The sequence below is a fragment of the Phyllostomus hastatus genome, unplaced genomic scaffold (assembly GCF_019186645.2).
Source record: "Phyllostomus hastatus isolate PE091 unplaced genomic scaffold, TTU_PhHast_1.1 phas_contig_118, whole genome shotgun sequence".
Taxonomy (NCBI): Eukaryota; Metazoa; Chordata; class Mammalia; order Chiroptera; family Phyllostomidae; genus Phyllostomus; species Phyllostomus hastatus.
In genome coordinates this window covers 9427954-9445282 of record NW_025333543.1, presented here as the reverse complement: position 1 = coordinate 9445282, position 17329 = coordinate 9427954, and the positions used below count along the sequence as shown (strand labels likewise).

The window sequence follows — 17329 nt, the reverse complement described above, 5'->3', positions numbered from 1 at the left end:
AGCTATTGTTTTTTTTTAAGATTTTATTTATTTATTTTTAGAGAGAGGGGAAGAGAGGGAGAAGAAGAGGGAGAGAAACATCAATGTGTGGTTGCCTCTTACATGGCCCCACTGGGGACCCAGTCTGCAATACAGGCAGGTGCCATGACTGGGAGTCGAACCAGTGATCCTTTGGTTTGCAGCCAGCGCTCAATCCACTGAGCTACACCAGCCAAGGCATGTTTCTTAAATATTAAAGAGATACTAATAAAATAATGCACATACCTTAGAAATCATAGAACAGTCAAGTGGTCACAGAAGTTTAATTTGGAGAATTGGAGAATTGGGAATAGCCAATTTAAATTTTATACATGGAATCTTTTTTGAGCCTTTCTTTGGAGTGAGTACTATAGATCATAGCAAAAGCCTGACACCTAATTTTGAACCAAGGCATTTAGTTTTTAAATGAGGCAAAGTTGGGTAGACTGATGACTGTGATTGATTTAATAGTAATTACATATCACTTATTATTTCTTGAACATAATAAGATAGAAAATGCTAGGGTGTATTTTTTTTTAAGGATTCTGGGATCACCTAATTACAGAATTTCACAGATAAGGAAACTGAAAAAAAATCATGTGATAAATTGTTTCTTAATGAATATTTAGAGCAGGAAGAACTTTATTTTCCCCTTAGTAGAGGGTCACTACTAAATCTGTGTGTATATGGACCACATAACAATTTCATTCATTCAATGGAGTATTGAGAGGTTCTCTGTTTAGCACTTGAATATTGGACATGGTTCAAGTGTAAGTCAAGTGTGTCTAGAGGCTTTATTTGTACCTATTTCCTTCTAGTCAGCAATACGTCATAATACCCTGGTTCATGAATTTTAATGGAATTAAACTTGAACAGCTCAAAATTATATAATTAATTTGATTCTCCTTCAATTAAAGTTGTTAATTGAATTAAGCCTACTAGCATGACACCTGGCGGCAGTTAGCTACATAACACTAACAGCAAGTAATGTTGGGCTTTGCTGATGAGAGATTTGTTGTGTACCAGTGAGTTTGTATAAATGTCTTTTCTGTTGATAATCTCAGAAGGGCCTAGAGTTGACTGTGGCAGTGAAAACATATCTGGAGTTGTTTTAAAAAGTAAAGATTTTAATTGAAGCCAGCACATCTCAGGAAGATTACATTTTTTTTTTACCATAATGCTGAGTAACCTACTACATTAATCTAAAACTGTTGTTTTAGCATGCTTCTTATTTATATTTTACTGGTATCTGAATATGGTTTTGCTGTTTTTAAAAATTTATTTATTTATTTTTTTAGAGAAAGAGTAAGGGAAAGAAAAAGGGGTAGAGAAACATCTACATGCGGGAGAAACACTGATTGGTTGCCTTTTGCATGCCACCTGCCCTACAACTGGCCTTTAACCCAGGCATGTGCCCTGACCAGAAATCAAACTGGCTACCTTTCAGTTTATGATGATGCCCAACCTACTGAGCCACACACCAGTCAGAGCTGTTTTTTTAAATACTTAGCATTGAAACTGCCCCCCTCTTTTTTTGAGCTGTTAGCTACTGTATTTGGTCCTAAATGGGTGTCCACCTATTTTCATGTGTTGAAATGTATTTCACACCAGAACTTTCTAATTGTTGTGAAATCCTCATGGTACATGAGAAAATTCTTCATGCACAGAAATTGTTTCCCTTCCACTGGAAATATAAACACAATTGACCAACAGCTATTGTTTGAATCTCTTCTTGCTTCCATGGCTTGACATCATATAGCTTCTCTTCTTTAATCCTTTCTAATTGTATAGACTCCACATGATACACTTCTTTTCATGTAGTCACTTTTTCAGTGAACCTTAGTCATTTGGTTGGCTTCTGTAATCAGGTTTAGGAACATGACTATTTCTAGCTATAATTTTATTTGTGATTTGCAAATTCAAATATCCAACACTAAACTCATCCACTAGACTGTAAACTCCATGAAGACCTGGGCTGTGTCTCCTAATTCATTGTATCCCCACTGCTTAGCAATTGCCTAAACATATATGCACGCACACACATACACAAATAATTAGTAAGTTATTTTCTTGGTCTCCAGGTTTTCTCAGTCAAATTCACATTAAGAAAACTCAGTCATCTCCAATCCCATCTTCTCAATTATCTGTGCAATCCTCCAGTTATTTTCTCATATCTACCCCCTTTTCCATTTTGTTATGCAGTTAATTAAACTCTCATCAACTTCCACCTGTACTATGCAAGTCTCCTGTTTTTTCCCTTACTTGTTCTCCCTGTTACATCCATACTTCAGTGATTCTTTAGGATGTAAGTGCAGTGGAATCACCTAAGCACCCCTCCCCTAAGTTGAAATAGAATCTTTGTTGATGGAACCTAGAAATCTGTTTTTTAAAAAGCTGACCAAATGAGTTAAAGCACAATCAGGATTGAGAACCACTGGTGTGTACAATTTTATTATTTTTTCTAGTGCATGGCTCTGCTTAGGCAATTCATAAAGCTTTAATAGCTACTTTTACTTATTTGTCTTGCTGTTATATTAGGTCCAAATTTCTCACCTTGATGTTAAAATATCTGTTTAATGTCTCTATTCAAATCTTTAATGTCTTATATCCTAATGTTCCTCTTAAAGTACTTTAGTCCAGGATTGGAACCATTGTCCAATTGTCTGTTATTGGAGTTTGCTCATGCTGTTTTTCCACCTGGAATAGCTTTTCTTCCATCTTTATTTTTATAATTCTCACCAGTCTTTCGAAGTCCATTCATTACACACCATTAGTGCTCTTGGGCCTCTCATAACATGCATTTTACCTTATGTTCTAGTTTGCTTTTTGCCTGAGTTATGTTTATAATAAGCTGTTCCTCTTTTTCTCCTCAGAATTCATAAACTCATGTATAGATCTCTCATCCTAAACAGCCCTTCCTCTCTGAGAATGTATGGCACAATTGACTATTTCTAAAGTTTCTATGAAGAAAACTCTGTATCTCCTCAATTCCCATTCCACTGCAGTTTGATTTTCATCTCTACCCCATATTGGAGTCTTTTCTCCTTTGTGCTTTCTCTACTGCTCCCACCCTCTCTACCTGTATGGACTTAAACTCACTTTCATCCTTGATATAAACTTCCCGCATTTCTCTGTCATGCAGGTAACTTGCTGTGTTCTAATGATTTGTTTACAATAATCTTGACAGATTATTTTTATTGTAAACATCTGTTTCTGCAATGCTAGGCAAGTAATAAATGCCCAGTAAACATGTTAATAAGTCAGTGTGTGCAACAGTCAATTAAGGTGCCATGCCCATTGTCTTAAATTTTGGTAGACTTGGAAGCATTTAGGAAAAAAAATCTATAACATGAAAAAATAGAGAAAGATATGTAACATTTAATGGTAATAAATATATTTTTATTCAGAAAAATGTGATAAAGAAAATACTGAGAGAGGTATAACTCAAGCCACTGATACCTGCCTCACACATGGAGAGATGCAAGACCAGTCCATTTGGGGAAATTGTTCAGATGATGAACTTATCAGAGGTAAGTACTTTTAAAGAAAATTGCAGTGGTTTGGGGGGATATGATTGTGATGATATGCTCTGAGTTAATTGTACCATATAATTTTGCTGGAAACCTATAAATCAAAAGAGTTTTCAGAGTTTCTCTGAAACTGTATTATGAGAATTTTAAAATATAAGGCCAAAACTAGGATAAAATAATACTCTGTCAGGTTTCATTCTTTCTTTAGGAGAGAAGAATTTACATGTAAATTGTGGACTCAGTTCTCATAGAGATTTACACAAAACTTAATTCCTTTTTGAGCAGTGACTAAGTGAAAGACAATTTGTAAGTGGACTGTGAAACTAAAATGATAAAAACAGAGCTAAAGGATAATTAGTAAGATTTTGGTAATGTGATTCTGGTTCTCTTTCTTTTAAGCCAAATGATTCAAACTTTTTTTTTTACAGTATATATACGTACTTGGTTTCTAATTACTACTTGGTTTTCTTTTTATTTTCTTCCTAATATTGCTGTGTAGAATATATACAAAAGTTTTGGTATGTTTTCATTTTACTCTGGGAATGTCCAGGAATACTGGTATCTTTTGGGTGCTATTCAGAATGTTGATTTCCCATCAGTTTCTCCTCTGGAACCTAGGTACTGGTCACCAAGTTTCCCCAGGTGGGTTCCATATAAATTTATCATATAATGGGCTGTTCTCTGTATACATGTCTAAGTATACAGATCATTGTTATGCCACTCCTGGAAAAACACAATTGAAGGACATTTCAGAATTTCAAATAAAAGCTCTCAAAGTGAATGTGTTTTAGTTTAATTTTTGAACCATTTTGTATTTTTTTTACATTTTTCTCTTAGCAAATTGAATGGAAAGCAAACCAGGCTCAGAAATTAGTGAGGAACAAAATTTATATAGCTTTCTCCAAAGAATCAAGTAAAATGCTATTTCAAGTAACACATATACATGTATATGTAATATTATATATATAGGTAATATATCTATTACTCAAAACATATATATTGGTAATCTATCTAAATGTTGACTCTACTGTTATGAAACAGTTCTGTGAGATACTGACTTATTTTATCTGTGATTTCCTAACAACTACAGAGTTAATAAAAACTAGAAAATATTTTAGAAGTAATTTTATTTCCACCTTGGGGAACATGATTGTTTTCCTGTTTTTTTTTCATAGTCATAAAATTTTAAGTATGTGTTTCATTTAATTGATTTACTCCCTCCCCAAGGCCTATAGTAAGAAAACATGAATATGTTCTGTTAAGCTAAAAATCAAAATATAAGCATTATTGCATAAGGATTTGGAGAGTCTTTAATGTGCTAAATTTTTTGTGCTATTTGATTAAGCTCATTTTAGTTTCAGAATTCATACAACTCTAAACTACTCTATGGTCAATCTAGATTAAGTGGACAGTGATAAAAATATTGTAAATTGTATGAAACTGTGTTTTTTTTTTAATTGAGATAATGATGAAGGTTGTACCATCAGACACTGGAGCATTTGGAAGCAACTGTCTAGTTTCCTACTAATATACATTGAAGGAATTGGGAGGAGAGGGAGAGACAGAGATTGAGAGATTGAGATTGATTACCCCACCGGAGAGGGCTGCTACAAATACTGACAGATGAATGGAAATGCAAAAGATAATGGCCAATGACAGTAATGTTGCTCCTGCTTGAAATATTAGCTGGCAAGAATTCCCAAATGTGTGGGTGACATCGGACTCTGAATTCTCTTAACTAATTTCAAAAACTCTGTTTTTTTATTTTCCTTGTCACACATTTCCAGACAAAGGCAATTTTATTGTGTTTACAGCAAGATTTGATATCTGGATTTGCTGAAATGGAAAATTTTATGTCATCTTTAAACCTGACTCAAGCCTGGATAGCATGTGAAAGTTTGATATTGTGACAGCTCCTTATATGTCAACTCCCTGGGTTTCTTTCTTTGGCCTTTCTCGTAGTTTTTGACCATCTCCATATACTATAATGTTTGTCACTCTTAATTCTCCAGTTAGGGAAATGTGTGTTTTCCTCTTGATTCAACATCTAGCACATTTCTGGGGCCCAGTAAATCTTTTGTAATAACAATAGGCCCTGGAAAGAAGGCTCTGGATCAGAGCTACATGGAGGAGGAGGCAAACATCTGTGGTGAGTCAGTGTCAGACTGGCTCTCATTCCAAGAGTCCTGTGTGGCTCCCCGAGCACCATGGAAGAGGCTGACAACTGGCTCTCACAGAATTGATTTTAGTGTCCCCACTGTAGTGTGAAGTTGACTGGATGGAGGGATCAGCAGAAAATAATTAGGTCAACTGGGGTGTGGGAACATTTGCAAATGTACAACCCACTCTTTTTTTCCAAGCTTCCATGGGACAGCTCAGCTGCATAAGCCAGAAATGAAGGAGAGTGACTTTGTTTTAATATGACTTCTCTTTCTCTATCTATTCTTGAGACTGGTCAGTGAAGGCTGATGGCTAAAATTTCTTTGTTCTGGATGCCTGCTGCCTTCTTTGTTGGGCTTTTAAGGCATAATTTATAGAGAACTGTTAGCTGTCAGTATGATGGGGCTGTTTTTACTTTTCTGAGAATAACTGAACTCTGGAAAGTCAAGGGAGTGGCTGCTTTGGAAATTGTATTCTAATTAAAGGGTGTATTCTCAGGCCTCATAAAGGAGATCCAAACTGAGAATAAATTCCAACTTATTCTGTGAACTTTAACCTTGACCTCAGTGGACCACCCACTTGTGCCTCACACTTAGTTCTTGCTCCACACAGAAGTTTCAGCTTTGTTCGTCTTCTGTGGTCCTTCTAGAAAACATTGCAGGTAACAGACCTGAGGTAACATGCTCTCAGTGCCTGGATTCCAAATTGGTTGGCTTTGAGTTGCTAATTTGTTAGAGAGAGTCCTTTCTGGATGGTATAAGTAAACAAGAGGAAATCCATATGGAATCTAACATTTCAAATAAGTAGGCCACACACACAATGTGGTCCGGGAATGTACACTGTGATTCTCTTTATTAAGAAATTTAAATTAAAAAGACAATCCTAACTACTTAAGTTTTGCTTAAAAAAATCAGAAAAACTAAATCAAGTAAGTAAAGATATAAGAACTAAATGGAAGAGTTTTGAGGGAATTTTATAATTGGAAATATTTTATTTTTCATTATGAATTTTTATTCTTTTTACAAGGCTTTTTACAAGGCCAAGTTTACAAGGCTTTCATATTTTGAGAAAATATTTTGCTGTATAATTTAATTTCTGGAATGGAGATTAAATTTTAACATTTATAAGGGCAATCTTTTAATGAGAATACTAGTTAAGACTTTGGCTTTTCTTGTCATATTAGCATATATGATACACTGTATAATTTGGAGCAATGCCTTGTTTAAGCAATCACTGCACCTCTGACTTAGTTAAATAAATGTATCAGAGAAATGATACCCTCAATAATATTAATTTTTCTATTTAACCCATAATATGTGTAAACTGATAACCAGCAATAGGCAATAATTCATATTTTAACTGGACTAGAAAAGGAACAGAAGTAACTTTGTGATCTCAATCTTTGGGGGGATTTCTGAAGGAGGAAGGAGTGTGTGTGTGTGTCTTCCTGTGCTTCTGCTCATAAGACTGTATAATATTTTCCTTTAATTTAGGTCAAATTCTACTATTCTAATTATTTCCTATAAAGAGAGACTTACATTTTCTGTGTTCTTTTTCTTAAACTGCCTCAGGTCTGTAGTTCAGATTTTTCTATGTCTTTCTGAAAAATTTTACTACTTAATTTTATCCTTGGACATTGCTTTTATATAAACGTCTCTAATTCAAAATGCTATTACTTAACGACAGAAATTTTTTAGCTCTCTTTTGAAATAAATTTTCCATTGAATTAAACTATTTTGTTCACCTAATTCTCTCCTTTGTGATTTTATAGAATTCCCATGATCTGAAGCAAAGTTAGAATGTTCTACTTAAACAGTAATCCCTATTCTATTGAACCCATTTATTCATCTTGAAGAGTTTTTTGCTCTCATAATAGTAAGCACTTAATTGGTAATAGAATGTAGGCCCTCTCTCTAATTCACACTTGCCAATGCATCATGCTTTTTCACTCATCCTACTACTTGAAGCCTTTGTCTTGGCATCCTCTGAGTTTCCTCTCAACATCAACAGGCTCCATTATTAGAAATACTATTATTTCTTTTCCTAGCCTTTGCCACTCGCCACTCATAATTACTTAATGAATACCATCACTTGAGAGAATGCCTTCTCTATGTAAATTACTGAAAGAAAGGCAGATACTCATGTGTACAATTTATATACTTAGGACACTTCTTACTTTAAAAGTAAGGAAAGAACACTGAGAGGTTTAAATTTAAATTTTTCAGTGGATCTCATGTTTGAATGTACATTGCACTAAGTATTATTTGATTTTCTTTAGAATTAATTTTATATGAAAGAGACCATAAAGAAGCCCCTCCAGATAAGTGCCACCCAGTAAGACTGGGAGAGGTAGCTTCTGTGTTATGTTTCTTAGGTAATCGAGTCTTTCCCTACTATTTTGTGCTCATTCATTTTGGAAGTCCATCTTGGGAGTAAGTCATGTGACTTTCATCTTGCTCAGTGTATTTTTCTTCATCTGTCCTTCAGAAAACTTTTGTTTTTTAATATGCTGACCAAATACTTACGTGGCTGCAGTTCAGATTCTTTGATTATTGCTATTAAAGAGGAATCTTTAACCATCAATTGTTTTAAAATCCAACTCATGATTGGGTTTCAGGGTTGGGTAGATAATCATAATCCATTTTTGATGGCTGCCTGTATTTATCTTGTTGGTCAAAGACAGCCACTAGGCTGTGTTCTAGGATAGAGTTCAAGTTCTCTGACATAATTCTTCCTTAGGGTGCATTGTTCCATGCCCATCTGGGTTCCATTGCCCAGATCCTGGAGGCCAATGGAAGGCAATTGCCAGGATTCAGACCCTGGATGTCTCATGAATAGTGGTACTGGGCAAGTTACCTAATGTCTTTGAACTCTACTTTTTCATTTTTAGAATGGAGGTACTAATACTTTATACCTCATTTTAAAAATGGAGGTACTGATAGTTTGTGATTTTTGAGGACTATACAAGGAAATTTATATTTTGTCCTTAATTAGTACAGAACTGAGTCAGTTTATTCACTGAATTTACTTGTGTTCATTATTATTGTTTTTGGACTCAAATACCAGTTTTATGGCTATGTCATTGTTGTTTTCTTTGTTGTTCCTTTGGTTTATATGTCTAGACATGCTGGGTACATAGACCAGGTCTTTCTGAGACCCTTGATGTTTATATCCACAACAGATAGTCAGTACAATGGACACTACATAGTTTATGCCTAATAAATGATGACTTAAGTCTATTGAATGAATGCAAGGAGGGAAGAGATGTTTTGCACCTGTTCCTTCAATGACTTCAGATGTTAAGGTACTACAACAAAGATTCTAAGTCACTACATTTTTCTTTTTATTCTTTCTAACCTGCACCTTACTCCCAAGCCACATGTGATTCATTCATGTCAAATTCCAGTGTCTACAGATGACCCTAATGAAATTAAAGTGATCAAACTCTCAGTTTGATTGCTGTTCACTAATAGTGTATTCTGAAGAATTCTCAGTGAACTGATAGCAGTGCTCTGAATAACAGTCATTGTCTGCGAAAGTGGGTAGGAATGACACTTTATTTAGGGCCTTCTCTGCTCTCTTATTCATTATTTTTCTTTCCTACCTGTAAGAAAAAGTTTGAGACTACTTTATTTCTGTCTCTTCTTCATCTCCCTTTCTCTTGCTTTACTCTCTACCATACCACTCTTGTTACTTCTCTCCCTTGTTTCTTGTTATGTCTTTCTCTGCCTTTCTAAAAATTGGATTGTAAATGCTTTGTATACTATAAAGTACAATGTATGTTGTTACCATTGTACTCATTACTTTTAATATTATTATTCTAATTTATTACTTTACCATTCACTCATATGCACCATGACTCATTCAATTTCCAATCTACATCTTACTACATTTTGTTAAAGATTTTCAGTGTTTTCCTGATACTCTTAAAATGTTTTGAACTTTATTGTGGAAGATGAGAAGGTATTGAACTACAAGTGGTGGATGAAAGTGCAGTGAAGGAACCAGATTTATTCCTTTTCCATTTGGTAGCTCTTTGAGTTTCAGGGAATAGCTGAATATGCTAACCACTGTAGAAATAAGTAACACTCAATGATCAAGACTATAAACGCTGTGATCTAGATAATTTTAGTTCTCAAACCTCAAAGTTTCCTGGATATGAACACACTATGACTTTATACATACATTATTTTTTCAGAAAACTTGTTGTTATATTGAAATTTCAGGATTAGGAATCAGAATATAACTTTGAAAACTAAATTCAAAAAATCATTTACATTAAGAAGGAGTATTTGTGCTTACACAGTGTTGTGGTGAGGATACAATGATGAACAATACAGGTGTGGTCTCTGCATTTAGTTTATAATCTGGTGGAAGAGACAATTCATCTTGAAATGGTAATGAGTATTTTGAGTGCTATGATAGGAAGTGTAGGCTGTCTATGTTTCCATTTGAGAAACACATATCCTTGCATGAGAAGAGTGAAAAATAATACATGTTGTTTGAAGCTCTTGGTTTTCTTTATTGTAAGATTCTAAAGGGTCTTTTCTGCTTAGTTCAGCAGACATATACAATTGGGACTTTTTGAAAAGATATATATCAGTGTGTGTGTGTATCAAATTATAAGTGTGTATTTATCTTTTTTCATAATGGATGATTTCTCTTCACAATAGTTACATTTAGGGACTTACGTGAAATTGGGGACTTTCACTTAATACTCTGTATGCTTTCTTCTGTACCATCTATTTTTTCCTCATGAATTGAATTGTTTTATTACATTAAAAACAATAATATTTTAAAAAGAAAATTCTCCCATATAACAAAAATTATCAGAATGAAGGCCCAACTTCTCAAAGCTTCATTAGAGGACAGTCACCTGTAGGAAATGCTTCAGGTTGCAGGTAAGCCAAAAGATTCTGTTTCCTACAGTTTCTGCAGATGATAGGACCAACTACATAATTTTGTAGGTATACAGCAGTGCAAACTGTGAATGCACAGCCCTTTAAAGAAATTATTATGACTTTTAAGATGGCAAGAGCAGAGAATTAAATGAAGTGCAGGGCCCTTCTCAGCACAAGCACAAGGCTTACACCCATGAAGCGAGGATTGGCTGGAGGTTTTGAGGGTATGGGGATTCAGTTCTAGTAAAGACTACCTTGCATCTTTTTTCATTAAGTTCCTGAAATTCAAGAATGAAGCAGTTTTTCTGGATTTGGCAAATCAGTTGATATGTTAGTCACAAGCATGATTAGTTTGTATAACTATATGGAACAACTGTGGTGTGGGAAATTCTTTAAGGCAGTGGTTTTTGTTTTACCTAGCCACAGAAGGGGTGAGACTGAGTTAGTTTCATAGGTTCAGTAGTGGGGGTGAGGGCATGTATCAGAATGAGGAGCATTGGTAGAATTCCTTCTTCACTCCTTTCAGGAGCTCCATTCTCCCTTTGCCATAGCACAGCTGAGAGTCAATACTATGACTTGTCCAGTGTTTCTTTTAAGGAGTTCTTCAGGACTTGATGGTAAATCCATGCTCCACTGGAAACTGGATTCTTCCCAAGTCTGTGAGTTCTGCAGCAAGACACATAAAAGTCAGGGAAATATCTTTTAAAACCCTCGATGCTGGTATTAAAGGGTAAAATTGCATTAAGTGAACCAGAGAAGATAGTGGGTAGAGACATTTGTCTTGCTATGGAACATTATTTAATTAAACACATTTTCCATGGTTCTTGAGAACTTGGATTGGAAATTTAAGGGAAAAAAGATTTCCACCATCTCACATTGTCACATATAATTGATTCATGCCAATGTGATTGTTAAATGACCATACATTTCATTGAAGGATGCTGCCCATTATTCTTGTCTTCATGAAAGATATATTTGATATATTATCTATGTAGAGGTCTACCTTTGCAGGTTGTGTTGTCCATATTCCTTCAGCCTACAAAGATGCTGTCATAATCACAAAGGTGAATGATAATGTAGGCAGCAGCACTGACAATAACACACCCATCAAACAGTGTAATCATGTGTAATTATCTTTTTCCTACTATTCCTTTGAGTTGGGTTCTTATTACACTTCTCTTATATCCAGTAATTTTTCACATTTTATTAATTAGCTCTAAATATGAATATTTACAATTAGAAATGTAAAATTAAACCTATATTCTAACATTTAGGTTTTTAATATTTTTTACTTTAGCCAGTTTAACATGGTTGATTTTTGCTATAACTTTACATTTTGAAAGAACAAAAGCTGTTCGATATTTTTTATTTAAATATACATAAACTTGTCCTTTAATTTTTAAAAACAGAGTTGTTTTTATATTAAATTTCAAAAATTTTCTAATAAAATATATGTCATGTATACAATATTTTATAATTAAAATATATATTTATAATATATATAAAATATTTTATAGAGGTTTAAATATTACTGACTTTTTTCGTATAGTCCAAATTTGCTTGGGCTAATTCAAGGTTGTATAGTTTCAGGCTACAAGATCTTCTGATTATTTCAACATTAAATTTGAGCCATGTTGCCAATCTAGTACCTAGAAAATTGATGTGAAGCGTTGTTGGTAGTACATTAATTCCCAAAGAAAACTGAAAATGAAATGACGCAACCTTAAATTAGTGCCCTGGTGAGTGTGGCTCAGTGGATTGAGCACCACCTGAAAATAGAAAGGTTGCCAGTTTGACTCCCAGTCAGGACACATGCCTGGATTGCCAGACAGGTCCTTGGTTGGGATGTGGGAGAGGCAAGCAATTGATATTTCTCTCCTTGTCTTTCTCCCTCCCTTCCCCTCTTTCTAAAAATGCAGACAACTGTACTTGAACTACAATAAAATAATTTAAAAATAAATAAATAAGTAAAAATAACATTAATTAATTTTTTTTAAACAACCTTAAATTAGTGAGTCAGTTATTGTGTGTGGTGTCAGGTAGTGTTATGTGTGATGTTGCTGTGACTCTTTATTCATGCCTTCTTGATCTTCTATCATAACCTGTTTGATCCCTAACTGTTATCTTACTTGTCCTCTAGGTCAAACTTCCAAGTGTTTGATGTAGAATTAAAAAAAAAAAGAATTGAAATCACATAAATTCTAGCTTTTTTTAACTCTAAAGACCTTACATCTATTTTACTTTAGCCATCCTTCAAATATAGACATATTTTGCATCTTGTTATCACAGAAATCTGTTTTCTTTTAAGATTTTGAAATCAGAAATTTACTGTAATTTTTCCTGCTCTTTCCTTTAATAATTAGGCCTAAACTTCTGTGTTCTTTTCCCCCTGTTAACTCATCTCCTTCTTAACTTCACCTGCCTTTTTTTTTTTTCCCCTGGCCATCTAGGAGGACCTAGAAATGATCTTTCATTATCCTCTAAATTCTATGATCTTATGCCATATCTTCCAAGTTTATGATAAAATGAAGGTAACAGACCACACCATCTGTCTTCTCGGTTGAGGTTCCAGGGACTGTGGATCACAGAGAAAAAATGTTATATAACAGAGGGATTAGCTGTAGTATAAATGTGTGTTCTCTCATCTCAACTGAATCATCTCTACTACTCACCTGTATTTTAATTTCTAGTTGATTTTCTTTTTTGGGTCCCTTCTTGCCTTTTGATTTTATTACATCTTATTATAAAGATTCAGATGATATTCTAATTCCTTTATCACTGAGATATTTTAGGTTATATTAACACCAGCTCCTGGGTACATGTATATATTAACACCAATTCTGGGGTTTGTGGCTGATTCCTTAGTGCATCTTTATATCTGCCCTGCATGGAACTAAAATAGTCTTTTGAACTTGATATATCCCTTTTCCCAATTTGTCCAGGGATCTCTTCTCAGTCCTCACTCTTTCTGTAGCATTTGACAGGATATGATTCTTACTTGAAATTCCATCCCACTTCTGCCACTCTCCTCTTCCCTCTTTCTGTTTCTCTAACAGCACAGGTTTCCTTTCAGTGCCTCCAATGCCTAAAGTTGCTTTCTGACTCTGGGCTTTTACATACCAGGTCTCCCTCCAGGCTTAACTGTCATTTCTGAAAAGAGATTTTCTCAGACCTCTCAATATAAAGTAAATTTCTTTATTTCTCGTGGCACTCTTTTCTTTCTAGGCATTGTCATAATTTGAAATTTATTTTTTTCTACTACATGTTTAATATCTGCTGGCTTTAAGTTGCCTCCCCAGCAATTAGCATCATTCCAGTACCACAGTAAACTTTCAGTAGACAATTCTGGATGACTGTGGGGATAAAATAAATTTTACTCTTTCCTCCACTACTTCCTTTTATTAGCTTTTGCCACAGTGAACGTGTATTCTTTGCATTTCCCGTTACATGTCCAGCTTTTTCCTTCTCCCAAGCTTAACTCATGTTACTTCTCTCCCCATATCTCCAACCCCATGAGTAGGCCTTCTGTGATTTCACCCTGGAAATCACAGTATTTTCCCATCTGGACTCACAGTGTTTATCTTCATCTCTCCTAAAGAACTCATTAATTTCAAAATTATAGTGCACATTGCCTCTTCCCCATCACTGAACTGAAGGCTCCTTAGCGGCAGGACTGACGTTTCATTCATCTCTGTGGCTCTCACGGTACATAGCCCAGGGCCATGCTCAGAGTTTGTCCCTAATACTTACATTTTAATTGTTGAATAAATGAAAATCTGTGTCTTTTGACTATGTTTAGCTCCTGTTTAGGAGACTGATAGCTTTGAATTGGTTAAGCTGTAATTATTTGCCTTAAAATGTGGATTGACTATCTTTGAATTTCTTAAAGAGCTAATTTTCTTAGTCTACAGTTTGTTCATATCAAAAGATGCTTTTTATTAGTAATACTAACAATGTTTTTAGAATTTTTTACAATTAATGAAAATTTTCAAATTGATGATCTAACTTTGGTTATCAGCAACTTTATCAGGCAAATGGGATATGAATTATCTATAGATAGATGATACTGAACTCAGAAAAGTCTATCACTACATAGCTAACTAATACTCTGATTATCCAGAAGTGAGTCTCAAATCAGGGGCAGAGTAGAGGGAAATACATTGAATTGTGGTGTTTATGGTCCCCTAAAGATTGCATTAAAATCAAAGGGGAGGTGGCTGTTTTCCCAAATTATTACCTAATTTAAAGACAAACATTCAAAGGCAAGGTATAGCCACATCATTAAGAGTGGTAGAATGACAATAATTTCCAAATATACACTTCCTTAGTTGAAGATTATTGGCATAATGCTCTTAGTGATGTGGCTATACCTGGTCTCTGTGTTAGGTCAGAAAAACTTGGGAAAATTGTAATATACTGTACTCCTTCAGAATTTCATCTTTGTTGTGATAAATTCAAGACAATTCCTTGTCTTAATGTATACTTGATATCTTAGAAAAAAAGATTTTTTTTTTAAGTTTTCAGAACCATTTACTCATTGCTTCCATGAGAAATTGGTTTCATTGCAAGAGAGAGAATCTTAGTATCTGCTGTTCTTTTTGTGGTACAAATGTATACATTTAATTCAAGTTTTATGATATTGGAAAGAAACTATTATAATTTGTTCTTGTTGCCTCATTAAATAGCACAATAAGATTGGGGGCACAATGAAAGGATTTAAAATCTAAAACTTGATGTAGCTATAGGAATTATTTTGTTAGGATTTTGATATATTAAACCAAAATCAAGTTTTATGTTACATGAGTCAAATTATTTTTTAAGAATAGAAATCATTTTGCTTGTTTCTCTGAAGAAATACATGTCTGCTTCTTTCATCTTCTTTTGACACTCTCTCTAGAATTGGAGTAACCTATCTCTTTTGGGTAAAAATCTGTGGAATAAGCAGCTTTCCAATGAAGCGTTTGTAGCTATGTTGGAAATAATATTTCACTAACTGTTATAGCTAGAGTTTGTTCTTGGGTAAAACAAAGTCTGTTATAATAGAGATACAGTTTACCTAATAAGAATCATATTAATAAGTAAAAAACCAGCTTTTTGAATAATATATGAATTCATATGGTATCAATGGTATCTAGGCATTTGGGACAATACATAATTAGTTTGAATTCCCTTTGAGAGGGAGATGTGGATGTTAAAATAAATTGCTGATGAAGCATATACTTTGGAAAACACTGTATTTCAAAACTTTGTGCAAAATCAGCTATTTCTTTCAGTGGTATGGAAGTATAGCCTAAGACTGAGAAGATTTATTAGGGGAAGCTTTAAACCATTCTTACTATATAAAAGTTTACAGTTTGTTCACTTAGGACTAGTTACTTAAAGAGGAAGAATAACACAGATTTATAGGCCTGCTGAGAAAACATTGGTACTATACAACTGCAGACACCATTGTTTGCAGCCAATAAAATAATAATAATTGGAATCACTATATTTAAGCACTTAAAAGGATGGTCATTTAGTTATTAAGAATTTTTCTTTTATAAAATATTGGATAATGGATCTGCAGAAAAATAAGCATTTACAGAGTAAGAAGATTTAGAATTGTGGAATAAATATATTCTGAGCAAAGAAGGGGGCAACAGAGTTTGGAATAAATTCATTTTATTAAGTGAAAGTGATAAAACTGCCTCTGTAGAAGGAATTGCTTTGCTACCAGAAATAAACATTCCAAACTAAACTCTTCTTGCACAGAGTATCTACCAGTTTTATTGTGGAAAATAGGCTATAATATACACAGTTTATGTAGTATAAAGGCTAATGCAAGCACAGTTTACTATCTACCCCTGAGTTTTTGAGACACACAAGCAAAATACTGTACCTTCTCATCTTTTGCCCTCTGAATTTGGTGCAGTTTATCATTATCTTAAATATGTTCAAGTTTTCTTCCTGAGAAAGGGAGTGCATTATTTAGCCAAGAAATCATCACTCCTTGTTCAGCATCTTTCTCAGGTTTCTTTATTTTGATAAGCATTGGGTACATGATCAGTTCCTTGTCTCAGTAAGCCTAAAATAAATGAGGGCTTTGTTATAACACTCACTGGGAAGAAGTCTTCAATTTAGTTTATTTTTCTGATGACACTCATGGTGTTAAAGTAAAAACATATAAATGGAACAACTCCAAGAGTGCATATTTAGTGTGCAAAAAGTACAAATGTGTGGGAGTGCTCATTTTTGAATTTTTTTTCACTAAAAACAACCAAACCACTTCTTGGACTTAAAAAACAAAATAGGATAACTATGCTCATAGAGTGAGAATCTACAGCTCTGAGAGAGAGTAGGTGCAATTATAGCTTGGTCAGTAATAATGACATATTTTAGTGCCCATTTCAGTGTATGAAACTCTAAATTACAATGAACTGAAAAAAATGGGTAGTTTTTGTGTAGTTTGTAGTCCTAGAATAGCATTTCTTGGGGAATAAGTATGACCTTAAACATTTTGGGATTTTTAAAAATCTTTTTCCCTTTTAATTGCTGGTACAGTGTTGTTTTCACTTCTCTGAATATTAATATAAATGTGGAAATAATTGTGGATGGCCTATGTTCAAGAGAATCTCTATGATATTTTTTAGCAAAAATATTAAAACTCAGTTCCTTGGAAAATTATCACTATTCAGATAATTTTTGTAAATCTTCATCAGGGCTGTTTTAACTGAGAGAGAT

General features: G+C 34.1%; 1 protein-coding gene across 4 annotated transcripts in view; it reads left to right on the top strand.

Moving 5' to 3' along the window:
- MDFIC (MyoD family inhibitor domain containing) overlaps window positions 1-17329 on the top strand; it is a 108308-nt gene that overhangs the window by 16208 nt on the left and 74771 nt on the right. For 3 of the 4 annotated variants that reach the window (XM_045848051.1, XM_045848060.1, XM_045848069.1), the window contains exon 3: window positions 3426-3548. The exons of the other annotated variant lie outside the window; for it this stretch is intronic. In XM_045848051.1, the coding sequence (XP_045704007.1) occupies window positions 3426-3548 (123 nt within the window). The remainder of the gene's footprint in view (window positions 1-3425; window positions 3549-17329) is intronic. 4 annotated transcript variants of the gene reach the window in all.